Source organism: Narcine bancroftii, chromosome 7 (genome assembly GCF_036971445.1).
Source record: "Narcine bancroftii isolate sNarBan1 chromosome 7, sNarBan1.hap1, whole genome shotgun sequence".
Classification (NCBI taxonomy): domain Eukaryota; kingdom Metazoa; phylum Chordata; class Chondrichthyes; order Torpediniformes; family Narcinidae; genus Narcine; species Narcine bancroftii.
The window spans coordinates 30043442-30068843 of record NC_091475.1 but is presented as its reverse complement, the minus strand read 5'-3'; the positions used below and the strand labels follow the sequence as shown (position 1 = coordinate 30068843).

General features: G+C 40.2%; 1 protein-coding gene across 12 annotated transcripts in view; it reads left to right on the top strand.

Moving 5' to 3' along the window:
- usp9 (ubiquitin specific peptidase 9) overlaps positions 1 to 25402 on the top strand; it is a 263780-nt gene that overhangs the window by 225776 nt on the left and 12602 nt on the right. For 6 of the 12 annotated variants that reach the window (XM_069889325.1, XM_069889327.1, XM_069889328.1 and 3 more), the window contains 6 exons: positions 8268 to 8315; positions 9149 to 9272; positions 12450 to 12675; positions 17144 to 17273; positions 22948 to 23133; positions 24501 to 24721. In XM_069889325.1, coding sequence (XP_069745426.1) covers positions 8268 to 8315; positions 9149 to 9272; positions 12450 to 12675; positions 17144 to 17273; positions 22948 to 23133; positions 24501 to 24721 — 935 coding nt within the window. The other 6 variants (XM_069889332.1, XM_069889330.1, XM_069889329.1 and 3 more) reach the window with 3 other exon arrangements.

Sequence of the window (25402 nt, the reverse complement as noted above, 5' to 3'; positions counted from 1 at the left end):
CACAACTGACAGCTCAGTGTTCTAGGGTAGATTTAATGGAGGTGAGGTTAAGAGAGGAGTTGAAGTTTTGGGGGAACATTCCAGCAATACCTAGGATATTCCTGGGGGATATCCCATGATGCTATATAGGTGAAACTCCGGAAAAAAAAAAGGGTTGATCAATTTGAAGGGATTCTTCTATCGTGCACCCCCACACACACCAGCCATATAGTGCGAATCATGCAAAGTGCTTGGATGGAGCTGAGTTTATAAAGATTTCTCAAGCAATATGCAAGTGTCCTGAGTAGAGATTGGGGTGGGGGGACGCAACATTGGACATATTCTCGGGAAATGAGGCAGGGCAAGTGACTGTGTCAATGGGGGAACACTGAGAATTCCATTAGGTTTTTTAAGTTCTGGTGGCAAAAAATAGGATTTTTCCACAAGTTGCTCTTGAGGCAAATCTGATTTTGATAGTCTTGAAATGTTGCTTGGGAGAGACTTCTGCAATTCAAGAGAGACTGGCAAATGGCGGACTATTATAAGTGAGATGGGGAGAGTTTAAGACCAGTTGTTAGAATGAAGGGCAATGCTGGCAGAATTAGTAATCCTGGTTAATGAGGGATATTGAGGCTCTGGTCGGGAAAACTGAGGCATATGTTGTGTATCGGCAGCTAGAATTATATTAAATAATGTTTATTCTCTTACACATAGTACAATGTACATATGCTCAAAATTCTTGCTGCAGCCAAACAGAATCCAGCGAGCTCTGTAAGGTGTTGTAAAGTAAAACTATAATAGTAAATTAATAGAATTAAATTAAATGCGTCAATAAATACACAAGATGGATGATAAATATTGGCAGTAATCATAGTGGGGGGAAAAATGACTTGCATTAGGCAGACAGTCCATGATAAGTGGACCAAGGGATGATTCAGGAGTCTGATAGGTATTGGAATTAAACTGTTCTTGAGCCAAGGTCTTCTATACCTTCTGCAAAGGTAACATTGATTAGAGATTGTGATTAGGGTGATGGAGATTCTTTATGATGTTGACTGTCTTCTCAAGGCAATATTTCACATGAAATGAAATCCTCGAGGACATTGAATGCACGATTACAGTGAGGAGGGAAATCAGCAACATAAAAAGAGGACATGAGGTTCTTATGGCAAATAAGGTGCAAGAGAATCCTGAGAGATTCTACAAGTATGATAAAATTGTTTACCCTGGAGAAGGTCATGGAAACTAGAGAATTCAGGAAAATGAATAGTGATGTCTTGGATCATTACCGCATAACAAAATAAGAGGTGCTGGTGATCTTAAAGCATGCAAAGGTGGATATATTCTTGGGTCCTGACCAAGTCAATTTCGGATGGTGAGATCCTCGAGAAGAAATTGGTGGGGTTCTGACCAGAATATTTGTATAATTGTTGACCATGGGTAAGGTGCCAGAGACTAGAGGGATACTTGTGCTTTGCCCTTAGTTATGAAGAGATACAAGAACAAGCCAGGGAACTATAGCCTGGTGAGTGTATTATTAGGCATGGTTAGCACAGCGCTGTTATAGTACCAATGACCTGGGTTCGAATCCGGAACTGTCTGTAAGGTACGTTTTCCCTGCTCCATTTTCCTCCCACCATTCCAAAATGTACCAGGGTTATAGATCAATAGGGTGTAATTGGGCTCATGGGCTGAAAGGGCCTGTCTGTTTAATTTTTTTTTAATTCAGAAGTGGAAGAAAGGTTACTGAAGAGGATTCTGAGGGACAGGATCTCTGCATTTGGAAATGCATGGAGTGATTAGAGATTGTCATTGTGGTTTGATATTAAGAAAATGATATTTCATGATTAAGAGGGTTGATGAGTTGCATGGATAGGCTGGGGATATTCTTGGTGCATAGAAGCTGAGGTGTGAACCTGAAAGAGAGATACAAAATCATAACAAGTGTAGCTCAGGTGAAGGGTCAATATTTTTCCCAGGATAGGAAATTCTAAAACTAGAGAGCATCGATGAGAGGGAAATGATTTAAAGGGGGATCTAAAGGACACATTTTTTGCATGGTAAATATGTAAAAGAAGCTGCCAGAGGAAGTGGTCAATGCAGAACAATTACATTTTTAAAAAAACATTTTCACAAGTTTACGTGGAAATGGGCCAAATAAAGATAAATTGGACAGCTCAGATAGGTAATTTAGTCTACAAATAAGGGGTGGCCAACCCTTTAATTTTTAGAGACACAGCACTGTTACAGGCCATTTTGGCCCACGAGTCCGTGTCGCCCAATTAACCTACTCCCCCAGTCCGGACTCGTGGGCCAAAATGGCCTGTTACCATGACGTGAGTCTAAATTAAAAATTATAAGGTTGGCCACCTGGTACATGTATGAATGAGCTGGGCCTAAAGGGCCCTCTTACCTGCTCTTTTACCTGTCACTAACTATTTAGCAGAATCACTTGTCATTCATGGAGTTAATATGAATTATAATCTCAACAGTTAATTTATTGCCCAATATCTTTGACCAATCTTTTCAATACTTTTGTTACCAGCATTATAAATTTCTATTCATTCCATTGTATGCAAAGTTCCTCTTAAATTTTAATGCACTAGTCTACTTTCAGAAGCTGAACTTGAAATAAAATAATTTGCAGAGTATCAATTTGAATAGTGAGCAGTCTATCATCAAATGCACAATATATTTTGTCTCTTTTTGTCTGTTTGAACAAAAATACTGTTCCACAGTTTTTATTAGTAGACATGACATGATGTAACGTCTCAATTCAGCTTTCCCCACCTGAATAGAAACTACTGCTACCAGATTACAGGTCTCTTTGAAATCTGCTGACTGTTGTCCTCTTTCCATTTTTCCACGAAACATATAATTAGACTAACAATTAATTTCCCTTGGCAGGCATGTAATTTATGATGGAATTCTAATTTTGTGGGCTGGGATATGGGATACCAGAGCAGATGGGTTGTGCTAAAAATGTGGAGGACACTAGTGAGGTCACAGGAATATTGTGCACTGTCTCGTTGCTAAATTATAGGAAGGATGTGATAACTCTTTGTTTAACCCAGAAAAGAGTGAGGTGGTTCATTTCGTAGTTCAAATTTGAAGGCAGAATACAAGGTTAATGGGAGGACTCTGAGCAATGTGGATGATCTGAGAGATCTAGGGGTCCATGTCCATAAAACAAAAGTTTTGGCACAGTTTTATAGTATGTAAAAGAAGGAGTTTGATACTATAGCCTTCATTAACTATGAGATTGAGTTCAAGAACCCTGTGGTAATACAGGAATGCAATCCTTTATCCAGACATCTAAAATCCGGAAAGCTCCAAAATCCGGCAAGTGAGGAGAGAGACGACACCACAGGTCGGGCGGGCGATGGGGAGAGACTGGCAGTGCGAGTCAGGCGGGCGAGGTGGTAGAGACCGGCAGCACGAGTCAGGCGGGCGAGGGGGAGACGGTAGTATGACTGGGGCGGGCGGTGGGGGGGGGAGACAGCAGTGCGAGTGGAAGGGGGAGGAGGTGGATGCAGCAGCACATTTCAGGTGGGCTTAAATCTGGCTTTCTGAAATCCGGAAAAATCTGAAATTCGGAACACACTGTTCCCCAAGGGTTCCAGATAAAGGATTTTATACCTGTATTGCAGCTATACAATGCCTTGATTTGACCCCACTTAAAATATTGTTTAATTCTGGTCACCTATTATAGGAAAAATGTGGATGCTCTAGAGAGTGCAGAGGAGATTTACTAGGATGTTGCCTGGATTGGAGAGCATGTCTTATGAGGATAGGTTGAGTGAACTTGGTCTTTCCTCCTTGGAGCAAAGGAGGATGAGGGATGACCTAACTGAGGTGTACAAGATGGTGAGAGGCATTGATGGTGTGCATGGCCAAAAGTTTTATCCCAAGGCTGAAATGGCAAACACGAGGGGACATAGTTTAAAGGTAAGTACAGGGGAGATGTAAGAAGTTAGTTTTTCCACACAGTGGTGGATGCATGGAATACACTATTGGCATCAGTGGTGGTGGCTTTTTATAAACTACTAGATGGATACATGGAACTGATAAAAATGGAGGTAATGCAGTAGAGAAATTCCAGGCAGTTGTTAGAGTAGGTTATTAGGTCGGCACAACACTAAGCTGAAAGGCCTATTCTGTGTTCTGTGATCTATGGGTGTAGAGGAGAGGCTAGAGAATTGTATTCATGGGAAAGGACTGTGAGGTTGGGTTAGTTTACTTCAGAACAAAGTAGTTCAAGGGAAGTTTGATTGAAGTCCTGGTATATAAAATTGAGAGGCATAGATAATAACAGGAATCTGCAGTCATTAAGACCATAAGACATAAGAGCAGAAATAGGCTATTCAGCCCATCGAGTCTGCCCCGCCATTTAATCTATTTAATGCCCCACCAGGCACAACATGGAAAATGCACCAAGCAAAGTGGTGACTGAATTTCAAGCTGAAGTAAGTCCATAATGCTTGTGTTAGGTCTAAACTAATCCATTCTCCCACTCAGCTCCACTGCCCGGCCTTCTCTTCTATGTCTTTGATACCCTGACTAATCAAGAACCTATATCTCTGCTTTAAATATATTTAATGTCTACAACCACCTGTGGCAACAAATTCACCACCTCTGGCTGAAGAAATTCCTCCACATCTCTGTTCTAAGTAGATAATCCTGAAGTTGTGCCCTCTTGTCCGAGACTGTCCCACCGTGGGAAACACTTCTCTGTCCAGGGTTTTCAACATTCGAAATGTTTCAATGAGATCCCCCCTCATTCTCCTAAATTTCGATGAGTACAAGCCAAGAGACAAACACTCCTAATATGATAACCCTTTCATTCCTGGAATCATTCTTGTGACCTCCTTTGAACCCTCACCAACAACAGCACATCCTTTCTTAAATGAGGAGCCCAAAACTGCTCACATTACTCAAAATCAGTGGAAGCTTTGGAGAAGTCTTAAGAAGCCAGCACCCTTTTCCCAGGGTGACAATAGGAAATTCCAAAGGACATTTGTTTTAAAGGTGATTGGGAGGTGGGGGCATGGGGGTGCTGGTAGTTTAGGAAGAGTGAAATAACTATGTGTATTGTTTTAAGTGAATTGGTTGGAGAATCAGGAGAAAACTGGCAAAGATAATTCACTGAATATTGCAAATATGGGTTTTGGCAAGTGTAAAGCTACTAAAACATGCTTTTTAACCATATTTAATACAATATTTGGGTGAGTACTTTGAAAACCATAACTTGTGAAACTGGAGAATTAGATAGTGAGCTGAGTTCTCTACCTGAGGGTTAGAATTGAAGATATGTGTGAGAGAACATCGGTAAAAGAGAAGGAGAGAGAAAAAGAGACAGGGAAGGGGTTACTATATTTGATTGCTGCTGATGGTGGGAGTAAATGTTTGGTGGGAAGATTCAGCTTGAGCATCATGTCACTCCGCTTCAGGCAAACTGAAAGTATTCTTTTTATTCCCTCCAAGCCTAGAGGATAGTGAAATCAAGGTTAAGAACACTCAGCAGACCAAATAACATCTGTGGAAAAAGAACATTTTAAGACAAAGTTTCTGTGATACAGGATGTTTTGAAGTCCCAGAGAGAGAGAGAAGGTTGGATCAATTGAATAAAGAACATCTTTGAGATCAGAGATTATGAGATCTGGTAATAAAATGTTGGCAAATCTAGATGATAAAGTACATGGTAAGGCTATAAAATGCAGGTTAGAGATGTAGGAAATGCCTCAACGTTAGTGGAGAGAGAAAAACTGAATATCACTTCTGTTTCTTCCAACTGGATTCATCTGCTCATCTCTCATACACTTAATCCCACAACTCCCATTTGGTTTCACTTGTCACCTTCCTTTCTTACCAGATTCCAGGATCTACAGTCCTTTGTTGCCACTTAATACCTTCTTGTCTCTGTCTCTCTGCCCACCCTGCTGGCACCATCCTCCTCGCTGAGTTCACCTTGATTAGGCTTGCCTCTTTCTGCAGTCTTCTTTGTAAAATGTCAAAATCAATGGATTCTGAGAGACATGAATCTCAAAAGGCAAAGACTTATTTGGGATAGATAGCAGGGCTTTGTGCATGGGAAATTGTGCCTCATGGCTTTGATTCGTGTTTTTTTTAAATTAATGACCAAGATTGATAAGGGCAGAGCAGTAGACATCGTCTGCATGAAATTTAGCAATGCCTGTGACAGGGTACCACATGGGGAAGCTGCATGGGATGGTTGGATCACATGGAAGTTAGCCATTTGGGTACAAAATTGGCTTGAGGGAAGGAAACAAATGGTGGTTGGAGAGTTGTTTTCCAAACTGGAGACTTGTTGCCAATGGCGCTACAAATATTAGTGTGCTGGAGCTCATCATTTATGTCAATGATGCTGAGATCCAGATGAGAGTGTAGTTGGCATGGTTTGTAAGTTTGCAGAGTACATTAAAATTGGTGATAAATCCAGAACACTTATCTTGGAGTACAACAGGATCTTAATCTTAACTGTCTCAGTGGGTAAGGAATGGCAGATGAAGTTTAATTTAGATACATCTATTGCATTTGGGTGAATCATACCAGAGCAGGATTTGTGCACAGTCAATGATTAGGCTGAAGAGAATGCAGTGGAACAGAGTCCGAAGGATACAGGTACATAGTTTGCCAAAAGTGGCAATGTGAATAGATGGGGTAGAAGAAGGCATTTGGCACACTTGCTTTTGTCATGCCATTAAATGTAGGAGTTGGGGCGTCATGTTACAACTGTACATGTTGGTAAGACCACATTTGTGTGCAGTTCTCGTTCCACAATAATAGGCAGATTTAGAGGGTGATGGGCCAAATGCGGGTAACTGAGATATGTTTAAGTAGATGGCCTCATTGGCCTAAATAGGGTTGAAGGGGCTGTTTCCATGCTTTAAAACTGACAATAATGCCTCTTATTTCTTTTGTGTCTCAGCCAAAAAGATCGCTTATCTTACATTTTGCCTTCAATAGATTATGGATCTGTTCTCAGAGATTTGTAGACATGTACTTCCAGCTGCCCTGCTCCTCTGTATTTCTTGATATCTTCTCATTTGTTGTGTATTGTATATGCCAGTTTTGTTGTCGTTAAGTTTTTGATCTCAAGAATGTGCTACCTCACAAGCAACCACGTTGCAAATTTTGGAATCGTGGGCAGAGTTTTTATTTCTAGTCCCTATTTTTTAACCCCTTTACATTCAGTACTCCAGTTGCTCGAACTGAATGGTTGATCTTTGCTTTCTCTTTGTAAGCCCATTTTTAATCCAATTTGACACTTTCCGTTGGATCCAATAAACTCTTACTTGGCAATTCTGCCCAATGGAACTTTCAAGTACCTGGCTGAAATTACTTGTGTTACATCAATTACTCACTTAAGCACAAGGAAAGGAGCATTCCAATGGATACCAACAAACTAAATGTTCTCTGTTGCCCCAAACCCTCTTTTGCATTTCTTTGCCTGCCTAAGAGTTTTTAAATGTCCCAATTGTACCAGCCTCCACCTATACCCATAGCAATGCATCCAGGCACCCACTGCTGTGTGTGTGTGGGGTGAGGGTTGGTAAGAGAGAGACTTCCCCCTGACGTTTCCCCTAAACTTTCTTCCCCTCACCTTATACAGATGTCCTCTGGTGTTTGCTGTACCCACCCTGGGAAAGTGATGGTATTCCAACCTATTTATGCCTCTCATAATCTTGCAGACCTCTATTAAGTCACCTCTCATCCTTCTTTGCTCCAAAGAGAAAAGCCCAAGCTCTGTTAACCTTGCTTCATGAGGCGTGTTCTCCAATCCAGGCAACATCCTGGTAAATATCCTCTGCACGCTCTCCATAGCTTCCACATCTTTCCTTCAGTGATGCAATCAGACCTAAACACACTGTACCAAGTATGGACTAACCAGAGTTTTACAGAGCTGCAACGTGACCTCACGACTCTTGAACTTAATCCTCCGACTAATGATGGCCACCATATTATAGCTGCCTTAACTACCCTATCTACTTGCATGGCAACCTTGAGAGATCTATGAATTTGGACCCTTAGGACTCTCTGTTCTTCCATGCAGTTAAGAATGCTGCTGTTAACCATGTACACTCCATCAAGTTTGACCTTCCAAAATGCAGCTGAAGTCATTCCAAGCATTCCATAGACTAACTTGCCTTTCCTCCTTTTCCTCATATGCTGAACTCCAAATTTACTAATCTTTAAAAAAAAATCTGAATTTTGAAGCTTGTTAATAATAATGTAATGATTTATTGTTTATTGTTGCATGTCCCAAGAAATGGTGAAAAACCTTTTGCCTGCTATCCTAGAAAGTCAACCTATCCGTGAGTACAGCCGGCAGTGCAAAATAAATAAAAATGCAGAGTAGAACGTTGAAGAGAAAAACCTCAGTTTAAACTGCAGGATCAACATCGCTTTATTCACGAGAGGTCCATTCATTCATCTGATAACTGTGGGGGTGGGGAGGACTGACCTTGAATCTGGTGGTGTGTGTTGTCAATCTTGTATCTTCTTCCCAACAGGAAGGAGCAAGAAAGAGCATGACTGAGGTGGATGGGTCTTTTAATATGTTGGCTGCTTTCACAAGGCAATGGGAATTTAAAATCCAATGCACATTTAAAAACTTTAACTTTTATCAAGGCCCATTTATCAGATAGTTTTTTTGTATTACTGATCTTTGCCTCTAGAATTTTTAAATTTAATTTGGAGATGTAGTATGGTAACAGGCTCTTCTGGCCCACGAGCCCATTTTGCCCAAATATACCCATGTAACCCCATACGTCATTGAAACATGGGAGGAGACTGGAGCATCTGAAGGAAAAGCCTACAGACACAGGAAGAGCATTCTAATTCCTACAGACAGTAGCAGATTCAAACCCAGGTTGCCAGTGCTGTGATAGTGTTGTGCCATCTGCTACCATAACCATGCTGCTCTGAAAGAAGTGAGGTATTGAACTCTTAATCTTTTGCTGCACAAATTGCAGATGTCATGGGTAGATGCAGTGGTGTATCTTGATGAAACACCACAGACCACCTATTGAGTTCGAAATCTTTGCAAAAGTGTAAATTTTCATGAGATCGGGTTCAAATGAGAAGACCCATTAGTTTTGCCTTCAATGAACAATTGACTCTGAATTAGTATATCTGACTTGTGCAGGGCAAGATCATCTATTATCAGAAGCTGAAGAACTAGCTATGATAAGCATTCAACTTGCTGCGAGATTCTTGTTTAATACTGGGTTTCACACAAAGAAAATAGTCCGGGGTCCAGCAAGTGAATGGTGAGTGAATTAATTGTAATCTTTGTTTTTTCAAAGCCAATGTCTATTCTCTTTGAACTTCAATTAAAATCTTGAAATAGTAATAGTACTTTAATAAGTATTGAAAAAAAGTAAATTAACTATTTTGTAATTTTCAGGATCGACTATGTTTTGATTTGAAATCAAAATGAACATCAACATTCATTGCCAATACAAAATTTAAAACCTAGATGATTTTATTTTTGTGTTGCACATGGCTTTTTGCAATACTACAGAGGATTGGAATAACAAGGATTTTATAATAGTCCCCTTAAAATTCATTGTTAATCAATGGACTTATTGCATTTTAAGCTGCAAAAGGATAAAATATTAAATCCTTGGAATACAAGCAAATTATATAATCTAATTACTGTTATTAAAATTTTTGTCCAATGTTGAGAGATTCATTTTTAAATACTAATACAAGCACTTGATATATTGAATAAATTTAGATACAATCTCAAATGTAACTCTTTGGCTTATAATGGTCTGTTTGAATCCAGTCAAAAAGGAAAACTATTTTGCAAAGTGAGGAGAGAAATTGGTGATTCTTACAAGGCGATGTTAGCAGAAGAGATTTCTTTCCTCGTTGTCATTTTCCCAACGTATGATCCATCACATGGCATAGGGAGCTGTGATCTGCCCAGGCCCTTTGCTGGAAAGGTTTTGTGCTTTTTATCCATGGTGCAGAAAATCTACAAGAAGGCTATTGGTGACATATTGCAGAAATTGTTCTTATAGCAGTAGAAATATAAAATAATGATTCAATTCACTTTAAAAATTAATTGTCCTTTTTCAACCAAGCAGTAATTAAATTTGATTATGTTTTCATTTTGCAAGTGGTTAATAATCATGTGAACCTCAATAGACTTTATAACATTTGCTTCATGTACAGTTATTATGGTTATGTCCATGAATATTATTTTATCTCATACAATTTTTGAGCAGTGTGGAAGTCTTTCCAGATCCTCCACTAATATTTGAAAATTGAATCAGGAAAGACTCATACCAACAGGTTCAGGAACAGTTCCACCATTAGTTTCGTAAACAACAAATTCAATCAGAGTAAAAACACAATGCAGGAGCCACTCAGCATGTTCTTTATATAGCAAATAAAAAGATACATTATCAACATTTTGGGCTTGAGCCCTTCCATCAGGGTACCTTGATTTTTTGGGGGGTTTTTTTGTTTGCACTGAAACGCTGTCACAAAACAACGAATTTTGTGACTTGTTCATGACAATAAATTCTGATTTTAGAACTCTTACTTTGCACAATATTTAATCACTGAATATCTTTTTGTATTACACAATATACATTTCTTTCTTTGTTCCCATTTCTTGAGTACAGTTTTATGCACAACCGGAAAATGGAATTTCTGCTTTGCCAACAGGAAAAAGAATCTCAGGGTTGCATGTGATGTCAAAGTTCAGATTTATTGTCAGAGTACATATGTGGCCAGACAGAATTTTCTCTTATCAGTAATGCAAAAAACTACTCAAGAAAAGATGAGTATACAAAAGAAAGAAATGTAAACAAAGAAAAGTGCAAACTAACTGCAATACAGAAAATAAATATTCAATAATAAATAATATGCAAAGTAGAATCCTTAAGCGAGTCTCTGAGTTTGTTATTTAGTTGTTTGATGGTAAAGTGAACCTGGTGATATGAGTCTTATTATTCTTTGCTGATGGCTGCAGTGAGCACAGCATGTGCTGGGTGGTGTGGATCCTTGATGATTGCTGCTGCTCTTCAATGTCAGCGTTTCATGTGGATTTTCTCAATGGTGGGGAGAGCTTTGCCTGTGATGTACTAGGCTGTGTCCACTACCTTTTCCAGGGCTGTCTGCTCAGAGGTTTTGGTGCCCGCATACCAGCCCATGATGCAGACAGTCAGCATACTTTCCTCTAGACGTCTGTAGAATTTTTCCATGGTTTTCGATGTCATACCAAACCTCCACAAACTCCTGAGGAAGTTGTGGCATTAATGTGCTTTTTTTCACGATGACATTCACGTGTTGGGTCCGAGATAGTGACTCCCAGGAATTAAATTGTGCTCATTCTCTCCACCTCTGATGCTCCAATGATCACTGCATTACCACCACTGGATTTCTCTTCTTAATATCCACAATCACTTCTTGCTTTTGGTGACATGGAGAGGAAATCCAGGATCCATTGCACAGTGGGGTATTGAGGCTTAGATCTTGGAGTGGGCTGATCAATTTTGAGGAGATGATAGTGTTGAATGCCGAACTGTATTTGATGAAGAGCATTCAGATGTATGCACCTTTCCTGTCCAGGTGTTCCAGGACTTTGTGCAGAGCTAGTGAGACCTGTTGCGACGGCAAGCTAATTGGAACAGATCTCTGTCTCCACTCAGACAGGACCTGATATGCCTCAACACCAGCTTTTCAAAACACTTCATCACTGTTGATGTGAATGCCGTTGGTTAGTAGTCATTTAGGCAGGTTACCACATTTGTCATGGGCATTGATGTGAGTGAGGCCTGTTTGAAGCAGGTGGGGACCACACCCTGCTGGAGTGAGATGTTGAAGATATCTGAAAACATTGGCAAGTTGGTCAGCATGTTTTCAGTATTCAACTGGGTACTCCATCTGGTCCAGATGCTTTCCTTGGATTCATTCTCTTGAAGGCACCCCGCTTGTCATCCTTGAATACTGGGGACAAGAGGGTGCGCAGCAGTTCTTCCTTTTTCTGGTGATCAAATCAGGCATTGAGTACATCTGGAAGTGAAGTTTTGTTGTCTCCCACTCACTGGTTTTGGTTTTGTAGCAGGTGATGTCATTTAGGCCTTGCCACAGCTGTCTGGTATCCTTTGTTGTTTTCATTCTCATCAGGAATCTCTGCTTTACCCAGGAGATGGCTTTTCATAACTGTGATCCTGAGCTGAGTTCTTGAACACTGCCCAATCCACTGCATTTATATACCCTGACAACAAATTTGAACTTTGAAAGCAGTTGTAATGCTCCAGGTGAATAAATGGTTTGACTGGACTAGGAATTAAATCAGGCACCAGATCACGTCATCTGTAAAGCTGAGCAACTCAATTATCCATCAAGCAGAATAATTTTATCATTAAATATTTTAAGCTATGTTGTTCATTGTACTCTTGGAGAAAGGTTTTTTTTTCCCTTTGCAGGTATGATGCATTGTGTATCCTGCTTCGTCATAGCAAGAATGTTCGCTGTTGGTTTGCACATAATGTTCTTTTTGCCTATCCAAATCGTTTCTCCGAGTACCTGCTGGAGTGCCCAAGCACAGAAGTAAGGAGTGCTTTTGCTAAGCTCATAGTATTTATTGCACATTTTTCGTTGCAAGATGGACCATGCCCTTCACCATTTACATCCCCAGGACCTTCCAGTCAGGTATGAATTTTCTTTAGTTGGGAAAATAACAATTTGTTTAGTTTTGGATTGAAATGGAAAATTTTCCTTTTCAGGTTTTTTTTATGGTGAAAATTTTTAACTGGCTCTTTGGAATAAATTTGACTTTCAAGCTTCTGATATTTGCAATTATTTTAAATTTATGTACTTTCAAAGTAATATGCTGAAAAGTTTCTAATTTTGAAGGCAGAACTGAGATTCGGCCTTTATTTTTCAATAATGTGTCAAATGTATTTTCTCTATCATGGAATGAAATAAACCAAGTTTAGGAAGCCTCAAGTGTTTAAACGAGTAATATTTATATTATTTGGGAAGATAAGCATCCAACCTGATAATGCTTTAACAACTTGTCCTTGAAGATGATTTTCAATACCTTCACTTTGTGCCAAATTTTGATGGGTGTGGCGATTAGTGACCAGTATTGAACCTGACATGTCCTGGATTTACACTCTGAGGCCTGACAATCCAGGATGGGTTTTGTGACAGTAGCACGTTTGTCACTATATTTCATTGCATTGCTGGTGAAGGGTCTGACCCTACTGATTACAGAAAGGAATGCCTGTGCATTTAGAAGCAGTGCAAGAAGTGGGTTCTTTTCAATTAGTTTAAACTATTTTAATCATTTTAAATGTTCCATTGCTCTTATGATTTAAATCAACTTAATTTTTACTTTTTTATTGGCTGTTTTAATATGAAACTCTTTTTCTCTTGTCAAAGCCATATCATGCAAGGTCCAGCCACCTGTCTTGAGAGCACAGCCCTACCTGACTTTGCAAATATGGGGATCACAAATAGTGATTCTAAATTGCAGGTTTTCTTGTAGGTGTGTGGTCCCTCAACCTCCCCTACCACAATCAGCTCCTTGGTCAGATCTTTCTTGAGGCAGGAGTTGATTTTCTCTATAACGAACCACTCAAAACATCTCACGATGGACGCAAGTGCCATCACCTGAAAGTCATTGAAACAGTTTGCCTTTCTCCTCTTGGGCACCAGGATGATGGACATTCTATTGGAACAAGTGGGGACCTCAGATTACAGCAGCAAGAGGTTGACCGTGCCTGCAAAAATACCAGCCAGTTGATCCACGCATGTTTTAAGGCTATGGTGAGGTACACAGTCTGCGCTGGACACATTCTAAGAGTTTGCCATCTTTCTTTTGAAGGCTCTTTTCATATCAACCACAATGACTGGGAACACAGTTTTGTCTGTGGCTATGGGGGCTCTCGCTGTCTTTGGAAATCCTTTCTGATTGAAAATAGCAGTTCCACTTTGGTTTTCTGGGTCTGAGCTGGCTGATGAGGTCAATGTGGGTACTGTGGAAATTGCAGGCATTTTCTCACAAGTGGTTGGCTGATGGGGTGGATGAGAGGGTGGTAGTTTATGTGGCGGCTTGCTCCTTCTTACTGAGATCTTTTGAATGGTCCAAATGCATGACTTCAAGGTACTTGATGCCATTCTGAAAGATTGTGAATCAGAGATGTCAGTGTGTGTTATTTATTGAAAGGCTTTGAAACATTGTTTTCTTTCACTCTGTTCACCTGACACTATCTCTTGTGAACATGGACTTGTGAACAGTGAACCCTGCCTCAGTGTTTGGATGGCAGCCTTGAAGAGCACATTTTGTTTGATCTTTAGGTGATTTTGGAGGATTGTACAGATTACCACAATCTTTCATGCCACATGATGACTCCAACAAACTTGGCGCGGGACTGGAGCTGATTTGCTAATCTTGAAAATTAGTTGGAAACTATTTAATCCACTGTAACAAGGCTCCAGAGCCAACATTATCTGAAGCTCAGTGTGCAGTCAACTCTTGATGCTTTCAGTGAAGCATATGAGAGGATGTACTCAACCTCTGCAATACAAGTTCTCCACCGTCTTTCATTCTACAAAGCTTCCCTTTGGTAATAGATTCTAGAAAAAGTGAACCACTAACTATATCTGGAGATTCATCTCTTAGCAAGGATAAATATTGCAGATCAAATATGTTAGTGCAGCCTTTGATTTGAGGAAAAGGGAAATTGAAGATCAGGACCTCAGACCTGGCACAAACTCATTGTCCACTGTGCCACAATAATCACTCGCCGCTAAAATGCTTATTAAAAAAAAATATTTGTACTTGTCACCATCTACTCCATTCTGCTGGGACTGTTCTAAAATCTGGGGAACATTGGTGAAATATAAACATCAAGTAAAAATACAAAGCTGGATAAATTGGTACTTTATATAGCAAAAATAAAGATACATAACCAATGTTTCGGGATTGAGCCCTTCATAAAGGTGTAAATGTAGGTAGATGCCCAAACAAAATGGTGGGAGGGAGGGGCACAGTCCCATGGGCACTAGGTAATAGCTGGATATGGGAGGGAGTGCACAACAGACAACAGATGGAGCAGGGAAGGGGGGCACAGCAGCAAGCAAGAGGAAGAGGGATGGCAAGGTGAACAGAGAGGTAAGGGGATGGAGAGCTGGAGAAATGAAGACAGGGAATGGGGAGGGAGAACAGGGAGAAGGCTTGCAGAAACTGGAGATATTAATGGCCATCTGTTTGGAGAGTGCCCTGTGATGGCAGGAGGTGCCACATGCGCCCACATCTCCTCCCTCACCACAGTCCGGGGCCTCAAACAGGTGTTTCAAGTGAAGCAACACTTCACGTGTATCTGCAAGATTGATTTGCTACATCTGGTCCTCCCTTTGTGACCTTCTCTACGTCAGAGATACTGGGTGCAGACTCGGAGATTGCTTCACTGAGCACCTTCGTTCTGTCTGCACCAATGACAGGGACCTCCCAGTGGCTAGCCATTTCAGTTTGTGCCCTTCTCCCATGCTCACGACTATCAATAGCCTCTTGTGTTCTATCCCACCAAAACCACTCATAAATTGGAGGAATAACACTGATTTTCCATTTGGGCACTCTCCAGCTGGATGGCATTAACATCAACAACTTTTTCAGTTGTTGCTAATCGACTCTCCCTTCCTTACCCTTTCCTTTCCCTTCCCCTTGTTGTCTTTCCCTCAGTTCTCTACCCCCTTCCCTCTCTGTTCACCTTGCCATCCTTCTTCCCCTCGTTTGCTGCTGTGCCCCCTTCCCTGCTCCACCTATTACCTCTTGCATTTGCTACCATGCTCCTCCCCATATCTTTTTATTCGGAAAGCTGATGACATGTTTCCATACCTTGTTGAAGGACTCAAGCACGAAATATCAGTTATATATTTTTATCTTTGCTATATAAAAGACACTGACCTGCTGAGTTTCTCCAGCATTGTGTTTTACTTCAACCTCGGTGTCTGTAGACTTCAGTGTTATACATATTAAAGATGTCCTCTTTATTGATGAATGTGGACTTAATGCAAGCTCTGAAGCCAATATACAGAATAGCTTGGCAGTGCCTGTGGTAGCCTTGACCTCACAATTAGAACTAAGAAAACAGAAGCTGCGCACCAACCTACACCAAACACCCTTTGCACAGAATCAAACATCCCTATAAGTGATCAGAAGCATTCCTTTTGGAGGAAGAGGCTCCAAGAAGCATTTTGCAGTTCCAGGGGCTGCTTTCTTTGGTAACAAATAATCTCTATTTCAAGTTGCTACACTAGCTCCCAGATCCACACAATTTAACTTTTAGTGTACATTTTGCATTGGCCACAGCTGCTCTACATACAAGCAATGGGCAACATATCTTCATGTTACATTCTGCTTCTTTAATGACAACTCTTGGGAGATATTAATGGCCATCTGTTTGGGAGTTGTCATTGGAAGAAATAGCTTTCTTTGAAATAAATCTTAATACAAGCATTTTACTTAGTTTTGCAAATTTTATTTATTTCTTTTATTCAGTGCGAATGGATATAGAATTATTTGATTTCTTACAGATGTACCTGCAAAGCAGGTATCTGGAACTGCACCCATCACTTGTAAAATATTGTCTTGACAAAATGATGAACACTCGATGCTTCAGAACAACATTTAGCTCAAAGGAGCCTTTGACCAAGTCTTGCAATAACAAGATGTATTATTTTTACATATTGAACAAATGGCATGTGTGTTCAATTTCCTCCCTCCTTGTCTGGTCTCTTTGATGTTCACACTGCCTCACAGAAATATTTCTCTCTGTTTACAGTTTCCTTCATCTTGCATGCCATGAATGAGACCTCCTTTGATTTTTTTTTTTAATTAATTCTTGTGTTAATGACAGAGTCTAATGGCACCAAGTTGTTTTCCTTAAATGTTAAAATATTGGAACTAATTTTATGAAAGGGTAATAAATGAAACTTTACAGGTATTGGAAATGGGCTATCTTAGAAATTTGAATTTTGTAAATGATTTGTCATTTAGAAGGTGTATGTATAAATATAGTAGCAAAATGTTGACTTGAGAGGTGGGGGAAGAAAAATGTGTATATTTTAATGTCTTGCGCAGCAGGCTAATGATTATTTAATTATTTAACAGGCTTTTGATAACTTAAGTCTCAGTGATCACCTTCTTAGAGCTGTTCTGAATTTACTGCGACGAGAGGTTTCTGAGCATGGGCGGCACTTGACACAGTACTTCAATCTCTTTGTTATGTATGCAAATCTGGGTAAGTATTTAGTTAAATCCTTTACCTGTTGCCCTTGCATTTTTACTGCAAAGTTGTGAAACGAATTGAATAATTTTCCTTTTAAGACCAGGAGCAATTAACTTTTGTTCAGGTGCATTGGAAGGAAATCAAGTGATTGAAAATTATAATCTTTTAATTATGTCACTGTAAAATCTCCCTGCTCTGTTTTGCAATATGATATTTTTCTTTAAAAGAAATTGGTGGAAACTTGTGGATTACATTTGTGTTTATTGCCAATTGGTGCTCATTATACTGTAATGAACACCTTATAATGATCTGCTATATTTTATGAATTGGTAGATTTTTTTAAACTATAAGATTTAGAGCATAGAACAGTACAGCACAGGCTCTTCTCCTCACACATACTGTGCCCTCCATAATGTTTGACACTTTTTCCTTCATTTAATCCTGTGCTCCAGAGTTTTAAATTTGTAATCAAATCTATTAATAAATTATTGACATCCCAGATTTTATTCAAGATTATTTGTGTACATTTTAGTTTGACCATGTAGAAATTAGTTCCCCCATTTCAGAGCTCCATAATATGTGGGACATTTGTCTTCACAGGTGTTTTTGTGATTACTCATTTTTTTTAAATTCTTCAGTGGTGCAGGTATAAGTGAGCTCGGCTTGCTTCTCAGCTTTTGATCACTATTTATAAATTTAAATTTAGCCATACAGCATGGTTAAAGTCCATTTTGGCCCATAAGCCCTGCCTCCCAATTACACCCATTAACCTGCAACTGCCAGTACGTTTTGAACAGTGGTGGGAAACTGGAGCCCCTGGGGAAAACCCACTCAGACACGAGGAGAACGTACAAACAGCTAACAGACAGCACGAGCTTCAAACCCTGGTCATGACTGTTGGCACTGTAACAGCGTTTTGTTGATCGTGATGCACTTTTGGAGTCTTTAGTTGCCATTTTTCAACATGAGGACCAGAGTTCTGCCAATGAGAGTCAAAGAGCCATGATGAGGCTAAACAAAATAAAACAGTAAGAAATGTTCAAACCTTAGGATTACCAATATCAACTATTTGTAACTAACTTGATTAAGAAGAAAGAGCAAACTAGTGAGCTCAGTAATCACAAAGGGACTGTCGACCCAAGGAAGGCCTCCAATCCTGATGACAGAAGAATTCTTATCATAATGAAGAAAAATCCTCATATGCCTGTCCGACAGATCAGAAACACTCTTCAGGTGGCAGGTGTGGATGTGTCAATAACTACTGTCTGCAGAAGACTAGATGAACAGAAATACAGAGATTACACTGCAAGATGCAAACCAGTAGTTAGCCACAGAAACAGGATGTCCAGATTACAGTTTGCCAAGAAGTATTTAAAAGAGTCTGCAGAATTCTGGAATCTTGTGCATAGATGAGATCAAGATTAACTTGTATCAGAGTGATGGCAAAAGCCAAGTGTGGAGGCATAAAGGAACTGCCCAAGATAAAAGCATACCACCTCATTTGTGAAACGTGGTGGTGGGGGTGTTATGGCCTGGGCACGTGTGGCTGCTACAGGTTCTGGTGCACTTGTCTTCATTGATGATGTAACTGCTTACGGCAGTAGCAAAATGAATTCTGAGGTGTGTAGAAACATCTGCTCAAATTCAAGCAAATACCTCCAAATTCATTGGACAGCGTTTCATCCTACAGCAAGACAATGATCCCAAACCTACTGCTAAAGCCACAAGGAGTTTTTCAAAGCTTAAAAACTAGAAAATTCCTGAATAGCCAAGTCAGTCACCCAAACTAAATCTAATTGAGAAGGTCTTCCATGCATTGAAGAGAAAACTTAAGGGGAAAGCCCCTGAAACAACTTGGAGCTGAAGATGGCTGCAGTAGATGCCTGGCAGAGCAGTACCTGGTGATGTCCATGAATCACAGACTTCAAGTCGTCATTCCATCCAAGAGATAATGCATTAAAGGGCTAAGCATTCTTAGATATTCATACATGCCATTACTTTGTCCCAAATATTATGATGGTGCTCTGAAATGAGGGGACTATTGGCATTTTTACACAGAAGGAGAAATACCAAAAAAATATTTTGGCATACTTACCTCCGGAGTGACTATATACACAGGCAAGGTGTTTACACTACAGTTGTTATGATTTTGGAGTTGCAGTGTTTTTGGAGGCTGGATATTTGAGGTGGGAGGAGGTCACCCCCCCCCCCGTTCGCCACTGTCCCTGCCCTCACTTCCGTGGGCGCCCTCCCTTACCTTCGATGGAAAGGTGACTTGGCCCCCAGCACCTGGTGGGAGAGAAGCAGGCAGCAGCTGGCTCAGTGCTAAAACAATAGCTGTCTTCCTTACCCATGATCCCCTCACACAGCTGGAACTGCTCTGTGTGTCCCTGGCTCAGGCAGAGCGGTTCCATCTGCGAGGGATTATGGGTAAGGAAGATGCCCATTACTCCTGCATTGAGCCGTCGCCACTTGCTTCTCGCCGCGAGCTGGTGTAGCACTCAGGTGAACTCTGCCATGTCTAGAGATAGATGGCAGCAGTGGTCAATGCATGAGTGGGGGGACAACGGACAGCCAGGGCTAGGAGCAAGATGGTTGGGGCTAGGATCCCATCTTTGTGGAGTGCCTGTGGTCAATTTAGACTGCACACACTCTGTAAAAAATGTGTAACAGTCTCGACATTTTTACACTGCCAACAGAATAGAAAATTTTCCGCTGTGTAAAAGTGCCTAATGTACAAGAAGTGCTGTACTTTCTACATGGTCAAACCAAAATATATACAAATAATTTTGAATAAAATCTGGAATGTTTACTTTAATTACATGTGAATTGTTTGATTACAAATTTAAAACTGGATCACAGAGGCTAAAAAAGGGGGGAAAATCTCAATCCCAAGCATCATGGAGCTCACTGTAACCAACATTTCATGCTGGATCCCTTCAAGGTAAACCTTGAAAATCTGTAGACACTGATTGAAGAAAAAACACACACAAAGCTGGAGAAACTCAGCAGGTCAAACAGTGTCCTTTATATAGCAAAGGGAAAAATACATAACGAACATTTCATGCATGAGCCCTTCGTCAAGGTATGGAAAAATGTCGGCAGGTGTCCGAACAAAAGAGTAGGTGGGGAAGGCATGGCCACAAAGGCAGGGAGGTAGTAGATGGAGAAGGGAAGGAAGGGACAGCAGTGAGCAAGGGGAGGAGGGATGACTATGTGAATAGAGAGGGAGGGGTAGAGGAGAGCTGGAAGGGGAAAAGAAGAGAGAGGAGAGTAGGTTAGCAGAAACCAGGAAAGTCGATGTTAATGCCATCTGCCTGGAGAGTGCGTCAAAGGAAAATCGTGTTTTCCTCCAATTTATAGGTGGTCTTGGTGGGAGAGTACATAAGACCATGGGCAGATTTGTGCATATGGGAGTGTGACACAACTGAAATGAATGGCTACTGGGAGGTCTCTGTCACTGGTGTGGACGGTGTGAAGATGCTCAGCGAAACGATTTCCAAAATAAGTGCTCAGTCTCTCTGATTTAGAGAAGACCATAAAGGGAGCACCAGATGCGGTAAATCAATCCTGCAGATACACAAGTGAAGTGTTGCTTCACTTGAAAGGCTTGTTTGGGGCCCAGATTGTGGTGGGGGAGGAGGTGTGGCGTAAGTGTGGCACCTCCTGCAGCCAAAGGGGAAGGGGCGAGGGGAAACAATTGGGGAGGGATGAATAAATGAGGGGGGTCATGGAGGGACCGGTCCCTACAGAAGCCAGGGAGGGGAGGAGGGGGGAAGATGTATCTGATAGTGGGATCCTGTTTTAAATGTCAGAAATTCTGGAGGATAATGTGTTGGATGCAAAGGCTGGTGGGGTGGTAGGTGAGGATAAGGGGGATTATGTCTGTTGTGTCTGGGGGCAGAGGAGGGGGCCAAGGTAGATGAGCAGGAAATAGAGGGAATGCAGGTGAGGGCTGAGTTGGTAATGGAGGGGATGCCACGTTTGTGGACAAAGGCAGACATTTTGGAAGATCTGGTCTTGGGAACAGATGTGGCAGAGGTGGAAAAATTGAGAGAAAGGGATAGAATCCTTGCAGGGGACAGATTGTGAGGTAGTGTAGTCAAAGTGGTTGTGAGGTTGTGTAGTCAAGGTGGTTGTGGGATTTAGTAGGTTTGCAACCGTGTCTGCCTGTCCCGCATCGGACTTGTCAGCCACAAACGAGCCTGCAGCTGACGTGGACATTACCCCTCCATAAATCTTCGTTCGCGAAGCCAAGCCAATTTGTCAGTGGAAAGCTAGTCTCCTGAGACAGAGAGATCCAGAAATGGGGGAAGTGTTGTTGGGGATGGACCAGGTGAGTTTGAGATCGTGGTGGAAGATAGCCATGAAGTGAATGAAGTTGACAAGCTCATTGTGGGTTCATGTGGCAGCCCGATGTTGTCATCAATTAGCATGAAAATCTATAGACACCATAGTTGAAGTAAAAACACAATCCTGGAGAAACTCAGCAGGTCAAGCACTTAACATGAAATCTGAAGATACTGTGGTTTAACACGAAAACCTTCATCAAGGTTCTTGATATTTGAGCTGTCTGGTCCTTGTATATTGTACCAATCTAACCCCATATACCCTGTATCTAAGCAAGAATACCCACAAGTTCAAACATTTATTTTGCAATAAAGAATATGTGATATAAACTATTGAATGTTATCCCCACTTCTTCAGAGCTCAATCTAGGTTTGCATCAAAGGTGAATCCAAATTTAAAACTGTGGAGCACAGACGCAAATAGAGAGAAAAAGTATCTTTATCCCAAACATTATGGAAGGCACTATATTTGCACCAAACAGATGCCCAAATAAAATTCCCCAGTTTATGATCAAGAACTGTGCTATTAAAATTGAATGGATGATTTGGGTGATTTTTCTTTTGTGGATGGAATACTGTTCCTAGTGGGCTTGTCGGCTGTTATTGTTCAAAATCAAAATATGAATGCTGGAAAACTGAATTAAAACTGGGACATTTGGGAAATACTAGTCAGGCAGCAGATTTGGAGAGAGAAAAAGCAAGTTAATATTTCTGTCCAATGATCATTCAGAATGTAAGTTTATTCATCTTATATAGGTGTGTGTGTGTGCAACCTATAATGTGTGCATTCTAACTCACGATGAATGTATCAAAAAAATAAAATGGGAGATGTAAATTTAGTCTTCAAGGAGAAGTGTGAGTGGAGCAAAAATTGGAAAACTAGTAGTGTCAGCAACCTGGGTTCAAATCTGGTGCTGTCTGAAAGGAGTTGGTACATTTTCTCTGTCGTTGTGGGTTTCCTTCGGGTGCTCTGCTTTCCTCCAGAGACATAACGGGATTTATAGGTTGGTCATATGGGTGTATTTGGGCAGCATGGGTATGTGGCCCAAAAGGGCCTGTTTCCCTGCTGTATCTCAAAATTTAAAAATTAAATGATCTGATTACTTTCTTTATCATGTATTTTATGTATATGTTTCTATTTTTTGTGTATATATTTAATTACATAGATTCCAATTACCTGTCGAATTTTATAACATCATTAGAGACTGCTGCACATCTGAACTTGTTTAAAAATCTTTAAAATACTGTTATCACTCTTATCTATCTCCTGCTTACAATTGATGACGTTACTTCAAATTGCATTTCATTCCATTATTTCTGAAATTTTGTTTTGCTAGGTGTGGCTGAAAAGACACAATTACTGAAACTGAATGTGCCTGCAACATTTATGCTGGTGGCTCTAGATGAAGGACCAGGGCCACCAATCAAATATCAGTATGCTGAACTCGGAAAACTTTATGCTGTGGTATCACAGTTAGTCCGTTGCTGTGATGTATCATCACGCATGCAGTCTTCAATTAATGGTAAGAAACCTTTAGAACCCAGTCATGTCTTTGTGAAGGGGAGTAAGCTTCTTAATATTTTTCCAAGAGCAATAGAATAAAATGCCCATCCTTTGTCATGAGGAATTGTTGCTTGTATATTTGTAGTTGGTGTCTTATATAAATGAGTACCTACAGTTTAACAATAGAAAGGGAAGGAGGAGTCAAAATTCACTTAAATGAAAAATATTCCTTCAATCAGGTCTTTGCTGATCCTGTAATTTAAGTTCACATTTACAATGTGTGTCCACAAGTGACTAAAAGGATCATTGACCCCTGCTTTTGATATCTTAGGATGTGCAGTCCTTTGGAATAAATTTAAATATTCACAACCCTTTGAGGAAAGAAATGTCTGTGCATGACAAACTAAATAAATGAGTACCTATTCGGAAATGACACCATTCTCTTCTTCTCTACCCCCCAGCCTCCCCATTTCCTGTTATCATGAATTTAACAAACAATCTTGAAATGTACATTTTAAAAATTCTGTATGATGGAATATTGGGTTTTAGGGTGCATATTTTAAATGACTTCAGTTACACTGGAGGTTTACTTAAGAAATTTCTCTTTAAATTGTACAATTATTGCATATTTTGAGAGAATTTGTGTAAATTTTCATTTAGAAATATTGATGAAATGTGGTTAACGTAAATAACAGATGGCATTTTCTTGATATTTGATATACTACCCATATGTCTTGCAAAGAACATAGAGTCCAAGAGTTCTACAGGGCGGCACGGTTTGAATCTAGCATTGTCTGTAAGGAGTTTGAATATTCTCCTTGTGTCTGCCATGGTTTTCTCCAACCCTTCAAAACTTACAGAAGTTATAGATTAATTGGGGCATTTATGTGGCACAGGCTTGTGCTGTACATCTAAGTGTTTTAAATTTTAATTTTAAAATTTCAAAAAAAGGACCCTGGCTGAACTTGTCCAAGTTGTCCCATTGGCCTATATTTGATGGACTTCCCATATTCTTCTAAATTTTTCCTGTCCATTTACCATTCCAAATGTCTTCTAAGTATTACACTTGTCCACGCCTCTCTCACTTCCTCTGGCATCGTGCTCCAACCTCTCTCAAATCTTTTCTATTACCTTAAATCATGTCCTTGAATTTCAGGTTCCCCTACCCTGTGTAATAGACGGGTTTGCCTGACTGAAAGCTTTTTAGTGGTGTCACAGAAGAAGGTGAACATTTTATTGATACATTCCTCAGTCTTTACTCTCTTCTGGACTGGAAGAGAATTTGGATTACTTCATAGGAAGGAAATAGTTTCTACAATGAAATGAAGCCATTTTTCCTTGTTTATGAAGTCAGGCAAGTAACAAGAAACTTTTTTTTTCTCTTAGGAAATTCGCCCCTGTCAAATCCTTATGGTGATCCCAATTTGTCCCAGCCTATAATGCCAATCCAGCAGAGTGTGGCAGATATCCTGTTTGTACGAACTAGTTATGTGAAAAAGATTATTGAGGACTGCAGCAATTCTGAAGAGACCATCAAACTGCTTCGCTTTTGTTGCTGGGAGAATCCACAATTTTCTTCCACTGTACTTAGTGAACTCCTCTGGCAGGTCTGAAAATATTGTTTTGATGGATTGGGAGGGTTGAAGTTGAGGATTATTTAAAATTAATAAAGATATAAATAGCCAAAGTAAAATGCTGAAAGAAGAATTCTTCTATTTCAGATAGCATCTGGGGTTGGGGGGTGATAAGGCAAAAGTTGATAGTTCGGGGCTAGCACTCAATGGGAAACTATTAATTTGTGACAACCAGATTTGTATGTGATAAAAAAATGTGTATTAAATGTTTTAGAAGTGTTTCCCAAATACAAATGTCTGCACATAAATCCCTTCCAGTGGATAGAGAGATCATGTTGTTGTGTTTGGGAAAATCAATAATTTTCTATGATCCAACTGAAAAGTGATTTAATTATGTCCAAATATTTCTTGAAAATTCAATTAATTTTAATTATACTGAATTAATTTCTTCCTTTCCTCGTTCTGCTACCATTGCCACTCTTTATCTGCTTTCCTGAAGTTATTTTCTTGCAAATGCATGGTTTCACTGGTGCTCAGGGCACATTTGAGGTTCAGTTTTTTTTCTTTTAGCGAAGGGGAAAACTTCAGTATGAAAACTACTACTTAGATAAACAAAGTTATGCATGCAAACTAAATATGCCTCAAGAATCTTCAAATACATATAACCATATAACCATTTACGGCGCGGGTACAGGCCATATCGGCCTTTCGAGT